This window comes from Abramis brama (assembly GCF_963993115.1).
Source record: "Abramis brama genome assembly, chromosome: 7".
Taxonomy (NCBI): Eukaryota; Metazoa; Chordata; class Actinopteri; order Cypriniformes; family Leuciscidae; genus Abramis; species Abramis brama.
This window is the reverse complement of record NC_139969.1, coordinates 25,448,677-25,465,012: the sequence shown is the minus strand read 5'-3', so window position 1 is coordinate 25,465,012 and position 16,336 is coordinate 25,448,677. Positions and strand designations below refer to the sequence as shown.

The 16,336-nt window shown below is 40.3% G+C and overlaps 1 protein-coding gene across 6 annotated transcripts in view; it reads left to right on the top strand.

The window, feature by feature from the left end:
* The window catches only part of arhgef4 (Rho guanine nucleotide exchange factor (GEF) 4), a 75,106-nt gene that overhangs the window by 57,325 nt on the left and 1,445 nt on the right, over positions 1 to 16,336 (top strand). For 5 of the 6 annotated variants that reach the window (XM_084119655.1, XM_084119652.1, XM_084119654.1 and 2 more), the window contains 9 exons: positions 3,912 to 4,057; positions 10,781 to 10,957; positions 11,152 to 11,346; positions 11,539 to 11,718; positions 11,807 to 12,039; positions 13,385 to 13,514; positions 13,608 to 13,739; positions 13,855 to 14,098; positions 15,164 to 15,241. In XM_084119655.1, the coding sequence (XP_083975781.1) occupies positions 3,912 to 4,057; positions 10,781 to 10,957; positions 11,152 to 11,346; positions 11,539 to 11,718; positions 11,807 to 12,039; positions 13,385 to 13,514; positions 13,608 to 13,739; positions 13,855 to 14,098; positions 15,164 to 15,241 (1,515 nt within the window). Of the gene's footprint in view, positions 1 to 3,911; positions 4,058 to 7,397; positions 8,318 to 10,780; positions 10,958 to 11,151; positions 11,347 to 11,538; positions 11,719 to 11,806; positions 12,040 to 13,384; positions 13,515 to 13,607; positions 13,740 to 13,854; positions 14,099 to 15,163; positions 15,242 to 16,336 lie in introns of those variants that run through there. The other variant, XM_084119657.1, reaches the window with a different exon arrangement.

Below are 16,336 nucleotides of genomic sequence, written 5' to 3'. Positions count from 1 at the left end.
GTAGTTTTTTATTATAGGATTATTCCAGGTTCAGAACAAGTTAGGCTCAATCGACTGCATTTATAGCATAATGTTGATTTAAAAGCCCTCATCATTCCCTCGGGTCATTTTTTACCGAAACTCTTTTTTTTTAAATAAAATATATTTTATTTTATTTTATTTGAGTATTCATTGGAGTGGTCCAAGACCCAAGGACTTTTGTTGCACTTGAACCATGAATACACACTTTTTTTTACTAGATTCGAGGAGTTTATGTGGTTGGAATCACCCTTAGGAATGAATGGAATGCGAGGAATACTTCAGTATACATAGAAAACCCTAAAAAATCCGCAAAAATTAAATTAAAAATGCTAAAACTTTACCTAAAATTTATAATGTCTTTAGGACCCAGTGGAACAGCTCATTTGCTCCATATAGAGCTATAAGACCATCTATTGGCAAGAGTCATGAAATATCATGTTATATATATTTTTTTTTTCTGATTTGAGCTGTTATTGCAAGTATTGGAGAGTTATTTTGAATTTAAGTTGAAAGAATGTGAAGAACGTGCTTGAATTATATTATTTATTGATAAAATCTAGTCATTTAAAGGTAGATATATATTATAGAAAATATCCCAAAAATTGCATTATGAAATGACATAAGCTTTCTGGACCAAAAAAAGTAAAAAGTAAATGTATTGCGTTTTGCGTTTTCAGTGAATATTTTAATGTTGACGGAATTTACCCATTGCAAAATGCAATACATTTATACAAATAATGCTTTCAGCTTCTACTAATCATAGCTGTGATGGCATGTCACGCATTGGCGTCAGTTTGTATTAAGAAAGTCTCCTGTTAATGCAGTACGCCAGATTCAGTCTCCTTCAGATCTGTGCCACAAAAAAGCTCAAAAACTAACCCCAAACCATGTCCTGCTTTAAATCAGGCAGTATTACAAAGAAAACAGCACATGAACTCAGTTACGGGGCTGTCCTAGACAGGGTTGTTTGGGTTACCCCACTGTGACTGTCTGACTTTGGGCTCTGAGTGAACTATATTTAATATCATCAGCCCATGTGGCCCTGGAAATGCTGAACTCTGCTGACATGTGCTGTCTCGTATGCTTTGAGCCACACTTAACGGGCGATAAACAAATCAGGACGATTTCATTCGCTTGTCCGTCTCCCTAATCAATCCACTGGCTCAACAATTAACCTACATAGTAGAGCTTGACAGGATTACCAGATTAATTTTCACACGTACAGCTTTTCTTGTAAATGACAGCAAATCTTCTGTGCTTTAGGGGCATTTTCCCCCAAGGATCCATTTCAGCAGTTGAATTTTGACGTGAAGCCACTTTCGTCAGAGTTTCGATGCAGATTACATTCTCAGTTACATCTTCATGATTTAAAGCAGTATTCTCATTTACCTCAATTTCATGGACCGTGCCCTCATGCATCGCATTCGCCAGAACAGGATCTTTCCAGAGGTGTAAATTTAAGTCTAACTCCATTCCCTCCCATCCATTTATTATGAATGAGACAGGAAGAGAGCTTCTTGTGGCGGCCAGGTCCTCTCTTCCTCACTGGTTTACTGCACAGTAATAAATAATAGCAGTCCTGTCCATGGAGAAACCAGCTAGCTCTGGCAGCAGAGCTTTTCCAGTGCTTTAAAAACACCAAATGCATGAACGGGGGGGGGCACATTAATGCACCACTGTGGATTCAATAAGCATCTCAACTGTTTTACTGGAGCATTTTGGTTAGACTGTTGGCCTTAAAAGTGAAATTTAGCTGCAAGCTTGTTGTTATGGTTCCCTTAAGTGTCTGCTAACAATCTGAAAACCATTGGGTTGTTAAGAAAGCTTTGTTTTGATGCTAGACATGTTTTCAGTTATAATGACGAGTGCTTTGGTCACTTTCTAAAGTCGTTTTTAGCAGTAAAACGGTGTAAGTGAATCAGCAGCTGCCAGAAAACAGTTTTTTCAGAGAGTCTTTTCTGTTGCTCTTCATTATTGTTTTTCTTTTGACATTAGCTATGTTTCCATCATCCTGTTTTTATGTGCATTTTGAAGTATCGCATCAGAAACGAGTGATGGAGTGATAAATTCCCTTCATTCGCAAAAAAGTTTTTGCGCTCGCTTAAGGTGGTTTTTGACTTGAGCGAAAAGAGTCAATGGGAGATAGAAACGCATTAGCCGAATAAATTCTGACGTAGCGAACATTCAACCCACGACTAATCGGCTGTTTCCACTGATGCTGTTTTATTTACTGTTGGTTACTACTAGCCTAGGTTACCAATACCACGGTCATCCGCTTGAACAACTTGATGAAAACGCACATAATTTGCATTAGGTTTTTTTAGAACTGAAAAATACATGACATGTGCGGAACTGTCAAATATGCCTGTCTATCCTCTATCGTATGCTTACGGTACATAGGAAAACAACGGAAAACAGCGCAGTGGAATGCAAAAATGCATTCTGTGTGAACGTCCCCCTGGTGTGCAATGCATGCCACAGGTTTGGCTGTTTCAAGCTTGATCAGTGTGGTGTGTGAACCACATTCTCTCAGTATGTTCTAGCCAACTGTTAATGAGATGCAGCTAATCAAATATTCCAACTGCTAATTAGTGGATTAATCCTTTTATCAAGCGTGACCATGCAAGTGGAGGTGATTACATTTCCTGGCTGGGAAAACGGTTGTGTAACCTCAGGCTCCCTGTGGTAAACATTTAAATCTCATATCTTAACTGTGAGATCAGTTAGATGCTAAATCTAAAATATACTGTACTTGAATATATAAAATATAACTTTGCTCTTGAAGTAATGAGTAGTAGGCTATATCTGACAGATGTTTAAAATGTATATACACTCACATGAGTGTCATATCAGGGTCCTAGAACTGTTTTTTTTTTATTGTGCTTGATGCTAAAGACCCCCACATATGATGATAGCCTTAGGAGGGACCCTTTTCATAAAATGCTTTGGTCACACTTTAGATTAGGGTCTAATTCTCACTATCAACTACCTATTAACTATGACTTAAAAACTCCTATTTTAATAGTTAATAAGGTAGATGTATTGGTATACATACAGACGTACAGGCATTAAAATGTACTAATAAACAGCCAATATCCTAGTAATATGCATGCTTTTAAGCAAATAGTTAATAGTGAGAATTGGACCCTAAACTAAAGTGTTACAAAAGCTTTTATATGTGTAGGATTATAAAGACATTGTTTAATGGAAATTAAATAATTGCCTTTAATATTGCCATGGTGCTAATTTAAATGGTGCAATTAAATAGTTTAACCAGCTTTTAGAAGAACGGATTCTGTAATGTTGCCCTTTTTAAATTTAATTTATTTATTTGTTGTATGTTAAATATTTTATAGTTTTGTAAAAAGCATAAGGATCTGTATGTTATCCTTTTTGATATTTTTTTTCATGGACCTCTCTAGCACCCCCTTGTGGCTTCCTTCAAGTCTCTTGACACCCGTTTGAAAACCCTCTGGCCTAGAAAAAGCCATTTTATTCCACAGAGTGGGCCACATACTCAGAGGAGGCACCATTTTGAGATCACAGATCATATTCTTGTTGTTCAATCATGGGTCATTAATTAAGTCCAAGACCACTGTCATATTGCCCATTACAACATAATCAAAAATGACTTATTGAACTTAAATGCTGTAAAAATATCATACACTACTTAAGTGTTTAAATGTTTTAATGCAAAATGGCCCAATTTTATTTATTGTGAACAGAACTATGTATGTCTAAGCGGTTTTGTATCTTTTAATTTAAATATTTTCATTGTCATATTAACAAACACAATATTATCCCATTCCCAAGACTAAGTTGAATCAGTGTTTGAGTCGCTAGACCTCAAATGTTGCCGAATTGAAACAGATTTGTGCTTTGCTTTCCAGCGTTGGTGATAACCGATGGATCGCAGGATAAGTCTGGCCTTGCGGATGAGGTGGGGAGTGAAGATGACCTGTACAATGAGTTTCGCAGCTCCTCCAACCGATTTGGACACCCAGGAGGAGGAGGAGAGCAGCTGGCCATAAATGAGGTACAACATACAGGTGGTGTGTGTGTTACTGTGTGTTTGTGTTCACAGATCGTGGTTCTGTTTCTCTGTCAACGGCAGGGCATTCACTTTCCCAAATTTTACTCATAGAACCCTTAAAGGGCCGGTAGGTTGCGTTTGAAACCCGAGAACAGAGCCAAAACAGAACGTGTTTTTGTATGAAGATAACTGGTTTCAGACAAGGCTCCACTTTAGTTTAGGATGTGCTCTTTATTTAGTGTTTATACATGTTGAAATTCAGTCACTGTAATTTAATAGTCTACTACCCATCTGTCCCTCTCCTGAGGCCTGAGATCAGCAGTATGACCTGCTGCCACCCTCCTTCTCCCATCATCTTTAGCATGACTGAGGGTGAATTCGTGCTGTTATCTACAAAGAATATCAGAGAATATGCAGAGTGTCAGAGTTTGATATATGACTGCCTTGCGGTCAAATGGTATTATTATTATCATTATAGAAAGCCGCTCAGTAACTCCATTCAGCATTTTAGTTAGAAACAGCAGAAAAATCTAATCAACAGCCAGGCCTCTGGGAGCTTGATGTGCACTGAGCTGCACAGAAGCCCTGTGCAGATGCTGTTGTTATTGTTTTTTAGCACTTCTGTCCTGGTAAAGAACCCAGTAAAGAGTAAACAGGCAAACTTGAAGTGTGATTGTTTTACTGCAGAGCTAAGACCCTTACTGCAAAAAAATAAATAAATAAATAAATAAAATATATATATATATATATATATATATATATATATATACTGTATATATATACTGTATATAATATATATATATATATGTGTTGCCAAAAGTATTGAAACACCCCTCCAAATCCAATTCTATGGCCAAAGTGTATACAATCAAGCACATGTAGACTGCTTCTACAAACATTTGTGAAAGAATGGGTCTCTCTCAGGAGCTCAGTGAATTCAAGCGTGGTACAAGCTTATTGCCACCTATGCAATAAGTCCATTCGTGAAATTTCCTCACTACTAAATATTCCACGGTCAACTGTTAGTGTTATTATAACAAAGTGAAAGCAATTTGGAACAACAGCAACTCAGCCACGAAGTGGTAGGCCACGTAAAATCACAGAAGCGGGATCAACGCATGCTGAGGCGCAGAAGTTGGCAACTTTCTGCAGAGTCAATAGCTACTAACTTCGTGTGGCCTTCAGATTAGCTCAAGAACAGTGCGTAGAGAGCTTCATGGAATGGGTTTCCATGGCTGAGCAGCTGCATCCAAGCCTTACATCACCTAGTGCAATGCAAAGCGTCGGATGCAGTGGTGTAAAGCACACCGCAACTGGACTTTAGAGCAGCAAAGTTGCTCAACAAGAGTGACGAATCACGCTTCTCTGTCTGGCAATCCGATGGACGAGTCTGGGTTTGGCGGTTGCCAGGAGAACGGTACTTGCCTGACTGCATTGTGCCAAGTGTAAGGTTTGGTGGAGGGGGGATTATGGTGTGGGGTTGTTTTTCAGGGGTTGGGCTTGGCCCCTTAGTTCCAGTGAAAGGAACTCTTAATGCTTCAGCATACCAAGACATTTTGGACAATTTCATGCGCCCAACTTTGTTGGAACAGTTTAGGGATGGCCCCTTCCTGTTCCAACATGACTGCGCACCAGTGCACAAAGCGAGGTCCATAAAGACATGGATGAGCGAGTTTGGTGCGAAGGAACTTGAACTAGTCCTGACCTCAACTCGATAGAACAACTTTGGGATGAATTAGAGCGGAGACTGCGAGCCAGGCCTTCTCATCCAACATCAGTGCCTGACCTCACAAATGCACTTCTAGAAGAATAGTCAAAAATTCCCATATACACACTCCTAAACCTTGTGGAAAGCCTTCCCAGAAGAGTTGAAGCTGACATAGCTGCAAAGGGTGGGCCAACTCCATACTGAACCCTACGGATTAAGAATGGGATGTCATTAAAGTTCATGTCCCAAAACCTTTGGCTATATATATATATATATACTGTATATTCAACATATTTCAAAAATACAATTGGTAAAATATATTTTCTACCAATACATTTTTTGTACATTTTTGTAAATTTTAGAAAATATATATTTTAAAGCATTTAAAAATAAAATTTCCTTCAATATATTTCAAGCCAATAAAATAACTTTACATCACATTTAAAGAAAATCTTTATTTGTTGTCTATAATATGTGTACACAATGAACATACAATGAACAGAAATGAACATACTTTACAATGTTCAAAACAAAACAACAACAAAACACCGTGTCACACTGCAAAAATTGTTCAGGAATAGTTCATGACCAAGAGTTGAAGGTGTTGCCTATGCAGGTGGTTTTAATGTTGTGGCTGATCAGTGTATTTTAAAATGCAATTTTAAATGATGGATACAAAATATAGTTTCGATCTCTAGCAGGCTAGTCCATCCACATTTGCATTTAGCCTAAATGTAGGCTACTGTAAGATTGGAAATATATTTTCTTGGCCTTGAAGAAATTAACTTAATTACATTTTTTGTCTTATTTTGCACTTCTAATGTACTTTTTATTATTTCAAGGACATTTGAAAATAGTTTTACTAGAAAACCAGACAAAAATACGGATTGTTAGCCGTTTTTGCAGAGCAACTACCCAAAGACCATTTAGAACACCTTAGCTACTGCATAGCAGCAACCTGTCAACCAACCACAGTGATTTTATTTCACTGAAATTATTTCACACAGACAAGCACAACTCTCTTTTTTTTCTAAAAGTTAAAATATAGTTTTAGTGTTCATTACCAGTGTGTTGGGGAGAATATTTAGTTTCAGTGTTGGAGAGAGTGAGTGATTGTTTTGCTTGTGCATGTGTCAGAAAGACAGCTGCTGATTTTAAAGGAAGTATCGTGCTGTGTGATACTGTGACAGTGGGGATGAGGCTCTGCGGCAGAGAGAGAGAGAGAGAGAGAGAGAACAGAAGGTCGATGGAATCAGAGTCCTTTACTAATCCCATTAGTTGTGCACAAATTGATGCACGGGAACGAGACGAGTGGGAATGACTGCGTTAATCCTACCTCGCCGACACCGACCCGGGTCAGGAAATGAAAGCTCAAGAGGTGTTTGGCACCTCATGCAGCCTTTAATTAATATCTCCAGCAGCACTAGCACTGCCTTGAGAAGACGAACACGACGTGCTTGCTTTTAGACGGGAAGTGCGACTGACTGGCAGTCGGCTCGGCCAATGGAGACACGCCAGGATAGAAAGGATGTATTGTGCTGCATTCTCTCGCATCCCTCCCCCCACCGTCGCCTCCCTCCTGCTGCCGCTAAATCCGGCCTCCGCTACTCTGGTATCCTGGATACGCTTCACAGCACCGCCAGCCGATTGGCTGGGAAGGATAAGAGGAAAAAAATCCGGAGCAAAAACAGAAGTCAATTCGGGGAGATGGATGGATGGTTTTTGCTAGTGCCGCTAAGCACAGATGTAGCAGCCATTTACACCCCTCAGGTTTGCGTTTTGCAAAAGAGATGGTGAAATAAGAAAGGATTCCAAGTGTTTTAATCAGATCCAAGGGAATTAAAACGGCCGTGTGTTCAAGCAGAGCAGGAGGACGAGAACGAGGGGGAGGCAGCGGAAGGAGGACAGAAGGAGAAATACAGACAGGAAGGGACAGAAAAAAGCATAGACGGAGAAGAAGAATACATGGAGGCGGAGAGACGCATCCACCCCTGCTCCTGACATCAGCAGCGCACGGGGAAAAGATTGAGGGGAGCGACGGACGAGGAGGAGGAGGAGGAAGATTGCGCGCACGCGAGAGAAAGAGAGAAAGAGCGAGAAGGGAACGGAAAGGAAGTGAGCAGGTAACTGTGGACGTGGAGGCTCTTCCCCCTCCCCCTCACGCTTCACAGAGAACACAGAGCGGATCCGGCCGACACACTGTGTGCCGTCGAGCATTCGCGCGCAGACCTCTAGGCGAGGGGGCTTCCGGCGCCATGGCTCGCGGAGGCCAGCGAACGGCGTCTCGGCAGGGCCTGAGTCACTTCCTGCTGCGCTGCAACCTCAGCCCGGAGGCCCAGAAGGTGGTGGTGTTCGTCATCATGATGTTGCTGGTCATCATCAACGTAGTGCTGATGTTCCTGCTGGCCTTCCAGTAGAGCGCAGCCGCAGTGAGGAGAAAGAGCGAGGGGAGGGGTGGAGAGGAAGACGACGGTGAGGAGGAGGAGGAGGAGGGAAAGTTGGTCCCTCTCACTCACTCGTGGATGGGTTTTCGGGATGCAGACATCACAGTGCAGGTAACCAGTGTGGTTGGCGGCATTCAACCAGAAATAATGTGCTGAGATGGCACTGCGTGAATTATTCACCAGCCTGTAACCACTCTTGAGTGGCTTGTAGGGGTCAGTCTTTGATTTCAAGTCATCTAAATGGCTTCTTCAGACGTTTTGTAAGCTTTTGTGAGTATGTTTGGGTGTTTATGTGTGGGAAACTTTGAATTACGGTGCTTGTTTTTGTTGTATAACTGTCAGCTTGTGCCATGAGCCCATGTGAGGCGTTCTTTTATGTGTCCCAGAGGGATCTGCACAATCCTTTTGCTGGCAAGCAGGACTCTGCAGAGAAAGAGGTCACACAGATGAGCTTGACACGGTTATGCTGGGGTTATAGCTCAGTAGAGCGTCTCATGGCGTCTCGGTGAGGAATAAACATCCAGAAGGAAATAAATTGGCCAAAGCACTTGGCATAGTTTGGGTCTATGCAAAGCAAAGAATGTTCTGTATTTACTCTGATAGTGGAAACATTTGAATACCATAACTGAATACCAAAAACCTTATTCATTCATGATCAGCATATTTTCATTACTTTTTGTTATATGTTTGCACAATATGCTCCAGGGCTTTTTCCTGATAGTGTCTTCAAATAGCCTAAACCAAGAAGCTGTAACTCTCGGGCTGTGAAGAGGAGGCACATGGGAAAGTATGTGGGTGTGTCGCTAGGCAACAGGGTACATAGGCACAGATCTTGTGATGAGAATGCAGGGCTCTGGATTCAGGGGGTGTATGTTCACTATTCAGCCTTCGAGTCCATCAATGCTGTGTGGACAGAGAATGAAGTGTGATGATTACATCAGCAGCAATAGATCACGTTTAGCCGTGCAGTAGAGATGGTTGAATGGAGGCTGTTGAGCTTGCCAGGATTTCACTTAATTTTCGCTATAGCCAAGCTGAACAGTGTGGCAATACATCACCCCACTTTTTGTTTTATTTGCCAAACCAATCCTTGCAAGCAAAAAGCGGAAACGTAAAATGACCACTCAGGGAAAAAAGCAGACAGCAGACAGAAAAGGCTTAATTTGGCAATGCTTCCTCCAATGATACATTGCAGTTTGGTTTTGGTTAAGTGCACAGAATGAAGGGTTGTGTATCTTTGCTTGATAACACACTATGCCACTGAGATGCTGGAAGAGACTGAAATTGAATGCTCTGCATTGTTGCACAATGTTTTTTTGGCATAGCAAGGCAAAACAATTAACCTTTTGTCACCAGATGTTAGATGTATTGAGTATTGTGTATATGTATGTATAGGGGATGTTGATCAGTAAAGAAATCACACAAGGTTCTCTAATTAATCTTGATTAAACACACCTAACATTATATTGTGTACTGATAAATATATTTTCACTTTGAATCTCCAAATGAATGTGCGAATTTATTTCTGGGAATATAATGAGTGATTATAGTCATTTGAATTTTTTTTAAAACAATGCCTAAACTGCAAATTATCAGATTGTTTTTATTTATCATGTACTGTATTAAAAATGATAGAACATTCAAATATTATAACAACTTTTAATTTAAGTGAACTTAAAACAAGAAATTGAAGAGAATCGATAAACACTACATCAACACAAATTTCATTTATTTGCACAAATATATAAAAGTAATAAATAGTAATATTTAACCACATCTGTCATGCACAAACTCAGTATGAAAATTGTGTATATTGTTTAGTTTTGAAATGATGCATCGAAAGATTAAACTGACTGAACTTACATACATTAATGGCATTTTGCTAGAGACTATTAAAAATTTCATACAAAACGTAAAATAAAAATTGCATTAAAATCCTCTCATTATTCAGTGTTGCATATTTTTTATAACACCAGTAAAATCATACCAGATATATATTGTTAATATTCAATATATCGCCCAGCCCTAATGCAAACTGCATGTTGTTGTACAATGTGTATTGAACAGAAAAAGCAAACAAGTATAAAGGCCTATTCACAACAAGGACAATAACTATAAAGATAACGATAAAGATATAGTTCTAAAAATCATTCTCAATATTAAATAATAGCAGTTCCCACCACAGCTATAATGATAACGGCACAGAGAAACAATATCAATGGAATCACTTTCAGAATGATTTTATCCAGTGGATGAACAATAAAAAACATTGACAGCCAATCAGAATCCATCTTGCTGTAACGAGCTCGAGCATTTAAAGTGACAGACGAGCATGCGCTTAAAATAAACAGAACGGTATCGTCCGCTTGTGTTGACACTAATATAGTTATCTTTATAGTTATCGTTCTTGGTGTGAACGGGCCTTGAGTATTTAAGAGTATGAAATCTCTCAAATGAAACCTCGAGTAGACATTTTCATCCACACACATGTTGAAGATCCCTGTATCTCCTCCTCTAATATGATCAGTTATATTTCATCATTCAGTTTTGCCTTCATCTTGTGTTTGTCAATAGCTGATCAGTGATGGCAGCGTGTGCGCGGAGGCTCTGTGGGACCATGTCACTATGGACGACCAGGAGCTGGGCTTCAAAGCTGGAGACGTCATCGAAGTAGTGGACGCCACAAACAAGGAGTGGTGGTGGGGCCGGGTGTTGGACAGCGAGGGCTGGTTCCCCGCCAGCTTCGTTCGGGTAAAAGAAACCAGAAAAAAATTTGATTACTGTCACATTATGTCATCACTATTACATTAAGCTACATTGAGGGGTCTTCTTTTTGCCAAGGGGATTGATAAAAGGAACTGCACTTTCAACATTTAGCAGAAAATGCCAGACATTGTGTCATAGGTCAACATTGTGAACTAACCTATATCCATTGTTATTGATAGTTACGGGTGAACCAAGATGAGCCCATGGAGGAATACTTAGCCCATCTAGACGGGGCCTCGGAGGGGGGTGGAGCCAGCATGGGAGGCCCTTTAGGGCCCGGCCTGCCCTGCAAGGAGCAGATGAGAGCCAACGTCATCAATGAGATCATGAGCACAGAGAGGGATTATATCAAACACCTGAAGGACATCTGTGAGGTCAGTTTACCACACGACTCCGATCGATCGGTTCTACCTCAGTATGTAGATCTTGTTACAGTCTATACTATAGACTCTATAGAGTCACCTGGCACTGTGTTTACATGCTGAGAGAAAGACTTGATTCACATCAGAGTAGCTGTTCCGTAACTCAGCTATACCATTGCTTGACATGTTTATCTTGGCTTCCAGGGCTATATAAAACAGTGCCGGAAGAGGACAGACATGTTTACCGAGGAGCAACTGCGCACTATCTTTGGCAACATCGATGAGCTCTACCGCTTCCAGAAGAAATTCGTCAAAGCCTTGGAGAAGAAATTTAACAAAGACCATCCTCACCTCAGCGAGATTGGCTCCTGCTTCTTAGAACAGGTAAGCTGACTTTGATGTAGGCGTTGATGTAGGATACCGTTTTTACGCTTGGATTTTTATTGTGTTCTCTTCGCTCATTTCCATCCAGCAAACAAACTTCCAGATCTACTCTGAGTATTGCAACAACCACCCCAATGCCTGCGTTCAGCTCTCCAAGCTGATGAAGATCAAGAAGTATGTGTTCTTCTTTGAGGCCTGTCGCTTGCTCCAGAAGATGATTGACATTTCATTGGATGGATTCCTGCTTACTCCTGTTCAGAAGATCTGCAAGTACCCTCTGCAGCTGGCTGAACTGCTGAAGTACACTAACCCACAGCACAGGTACTTTGCTGGATTTTTCTCAGGATTTTTGTCTGTAATCTTGTCCTGTCTGTGGAACCAGGCCTTAGTTCTCTTTTAAAGAAAGATTCACTCTTAAAAAGCCTTACGTTTTTTTTTATTGCCAGCTATTCATTGCACAAAAGGTTCTTTAGACTGGAAAAAGGGTCTTTAGGTTTTTAAATGTTTTTCACACTAATGGCGCTTTTCCACTACACAGTACCAGCTCGCCTCGGCTCGACTCGGCTCGGCTCTGTTTGGTTTTCCACTGTGTAAAAGTTGTACCTGTACCTGCTTCCAGGTACTTTTTTTCGTACCACCTCCGGCAAGGTTCTAAGCGGGCTGAGGCGAGCTGAGGCGATACTAAAATGTGACGTGAAAACACGACAGATTGCTGATTGGTCAGAGAGAATCGTCACTATTCACTGCGTCATCATTGCACGCGCCAGACGGAGTATCCTGAATAAAAAAACAGCAAAAACAAAAATAAAAACATCCAAAAACAGCATACACTCGATTTCCTCCATTGTCCTGTGTGTGTGGGTAGCGGGTGTGTCTCGCGCGTCTCGCGTAAAAGATTAAGTCACGGCAGTTTCCTGCGGCGTCGCTATGACGACCAGGTACTATTGTGGAGGTACTATCTGCAATGGAAAACGGAGCGAAAAGCGAGCCGAGCCGAGGCGAGTTGAGCTGGTACTGGTAATGGAAAAGCGCCATAAGAGAAATGGTTCTTCACTGAAAGGTTCTTTGGGGAGATTACAAAATGATTCTTCTATTCTATTCTATTCTTCAAGTGATTCTATTGCATCACTTAAAAAAAAAAGCAAAACAAACTTTGGAACCTTTTTTTTTTAAATGTGTAGCTAAATAATAGATGAAACTATTGATTGAGAATTTGTGTAGATGCCACTTCATGTATGTAATGATGGAAGAGACGCAGAGGGCTCGTATACACTTGGCATTAACATGTGACCTGTTTCTGGATGTTGTCAGGAAGTGTCCTCTTAAACCATTTTTGTAATTACCATGTCATTATACACATATGTGTCCTCATAAACCACAAATGTCAGATCACACACACACACACATGCACGCACAGCAAAAATGTAGTTATAAATAATCAAGGCATATTTTTCACTGTATGATTATTATTCACAAATAAAACAAAGTAGCATTATTTTTGTTAATATATATAAGTACCCATTTAAAAATACATACTTACAAGTTCATGATCATTTGTCTAATGGACAAAGACAAATTGCTGAACCAGTTTTTTGAACGATTTGGTTCACATTTTGCTTATTGGCATTTTACATCTATACAAAATCTCATATATTCTGCTTTTCAGAGATTATAAGGATGTGGAAGCTGCCTTAAACGCAATGAAGAATGTGGCCAGACTAATCAATGAGAGGAAGAGACGTCTGGAGAATATTGACAAAATCGCCCAGTGGCAGAGCTCTATAGAGGACTGGGAGGTATATCACAGGAGCATTATGGGTGTAGAGTTCACACACTTATTCACTCCAGGTATGTGTGTGGTCTCACAGGCTCTTTCTCCCCTTCATTAGGGTGAAGACATCTTGAGCAGGAGCTCTGATCTGATTTTCTCAGGAGACCTGACCAAGATCTCCCAGCCACAGGCCAAAGGCCAGCAGCGAATGTTCTTCCTCTTCGACCACCAATTGGTTTTCTGTAAGAAGGTCAGTCACTCGCCAGGCCAGTGAGAGCAGAATCACTGTTATTTATGGAAGATGGTTTTTATGTGAGTGGCTCTCAGCAGTATTAAAGTAGTTCCTGTCTTGATTGGTACCCCAGGATCTGCTTCGGAGGGACATCCTATACTACAAGGGTCGGTTAGACATGGATCAGATGCAAGTGGTGGATGTAGAGGATGGGAAGGAGAAGGACTTTAACGTGAGTGTGAAGAATGCCTTGAAATTGTGTTCTCCCGGGGGAGAGGAGGTCCACCTCCTGTGTGCCAAGAAACCCGAGCAGAAGCAGCGCTGGCTGCGAGCCTTTGCAGATGAACGGGAACAGGTCCAGCACGACCTCGAAACAGGTGAACAGCACTTCTTCTGTCAGGCTCTTAGAAGCGGAACGAAAATAATTGATTTTATTGTCCACAGTCTTTAAATGGATTATTTTTTAGATTTTTCTACAACTCTTAATGCATCAATTGTTCTCCATAAACAAAAATTGACATAATCTGGCCAGTAAGCAACCACCTAGCAATGGCAACCAGTGTCATATTTTTCATTAATATTATTTATATACTATTGCAGTTTTGGTTAATATTTTGAATTCAAATTTATTTTTCAGGTTTCGTTTTAATTGCAATTTTAGCAAAAAAAGGTTATATGTGCTTTTTAGTTTTAATATATCACTTTTATTTCAGTTTTGTTTTGTTTTTTATTGATTCCAGTTAGTAATTTTAGTGCTTCCTCTCAGTTTGCGATAATAACCAAACTATCACTAATGTACATTTAAACAGTTAGCAATGCCATTTGATCATATACAAAGTTCTGTCATGAAACTCTAGACGGCGCAGGCTAATAGGTCAATTAACTCAGCCTGCTCGTAATTACATCGTTATCTATAGGACACAGCCGATTGGTTCCTGCGTATCAGTATCTAATGAGCTCGCATGTTCAACCTTCAAATAATTGGTCAGCATTTGCCTTAGCAGTGCAGCGCGCTTCAGAAACCCTCTATCTTCCCCAGCTCCACCTGTATAGATCTGCCACGAAAGGGTAATTCATGTATGCTATATTGCATAGCAGCAGCATGTCTTACTTGCTCACAACAGTGTTGTGTATGTATTGGCAGTAGCAAGTCCCGTACTTGCTCTGCCGCAGCAGCAACAATTATCAACTGCAACAGCACTAACAGCAGAAGCGTAGCAGATCTATTCCACCAAGACCAAACATATCCACATTGTCATATCCATTACCGTGCCAAACACTCCTAGAGTTGTCATGACAGAAATATTTTTAATGTTTGTGTTTATATTTGCTGATCTGTTCAGCATTATATATTCCTTAATGACGAACGTGTCAGTTCTCCACAGTTGATTAAGAATGATAATCTAGAAGTTTATCAATGTTTTTGTTTGTCCTCCAAACAGGTTTCACGATCACAGAGGTCCAGAAGAAGCAGGCCATGTTGAATGCATCTAAAAGTCATCCAACAGGGAAGCCCAAAGGTGAATTTCAGCTGTTCTATCTATTATGTATGATTAAATGCTTTAGAGCCGTGTTTTCAGGATACAGTGTGAAATCATTTCAGTTTATCATGTAGTGAATGAGTTGTGCCATGTGTGGTCACTTTGCATCTGTTCACAAGCACGTGTTTGATTATGTTTGTGTGTTGTTTCACCATTACCGCACTGCCCTGGAACAGCATTAGCTTTACAGCACCTTGTGGCACTCAGATCTCCATCACTTCTTCGCCCAAAAACTTCCAAGTGCCTACGTTTTTCCGAACCTTCAGGACCTCTGGCTCCCAGGGCCACCTTAACTTCACCTCTCCTCCCTGAAGGCCCTCAGCGTAGGCAGGGGCGGGGGGTTAGGGTGCCTCCTGGGGTCCTGCGCAGGGCAATATCCTGGGTGTCTCAAAGTAGAGAGCCGATCGAGTAGTCCAGGGTAATTCCAGAGTGTGTTAGTGTGACTTATTTGCTTATTTAACTGAGGCTGGGTAAAAATATTGATTTTCGGATTATTCGTGATCTTCATTTGAATGATATGGATATTGATTCTTTATTTCTCTTTGAGTTGTTGCAGTAACATGCAGCACAACTGGTGTAGTCGGATTAATTAACAAATGACTCTTTATGCCCGGTTCTTTTTACTGAATCAAAAACAGAGCACAACCAGTGTAGTCCAGTTAAGAAACAAATGACTCTTTAAACCCAGTTCTTTTTAGTGAATCAAAAACATAGAGCACAACCAGTATAGTCCAATTCACAAACAAATGACTCTTTAAAACCAGTTATTTTTAGTGAATCAATAACATACAGGGCAATCAGTGTAGTCTGATTCACAAACTAATGATTCTTTTAAACCGGTTCTTTTTAGTGAATCAAAAAACATGCTGAGCAAAAAAATGTTGTCTGATTCACAAACAATCATATAATAAATTACCGTTTTACATAAATGCATTTTAAAGTTTTCGCAGAGCAGTTTATATATTTTTTTACAATTCATTTCTTAATAATTTGCAATTGAACTGCACAGTTTAGACCATGTTGATATTATATTAATTAGCCTATTATTTTTGTAATGTACAAAATGTGTACAGC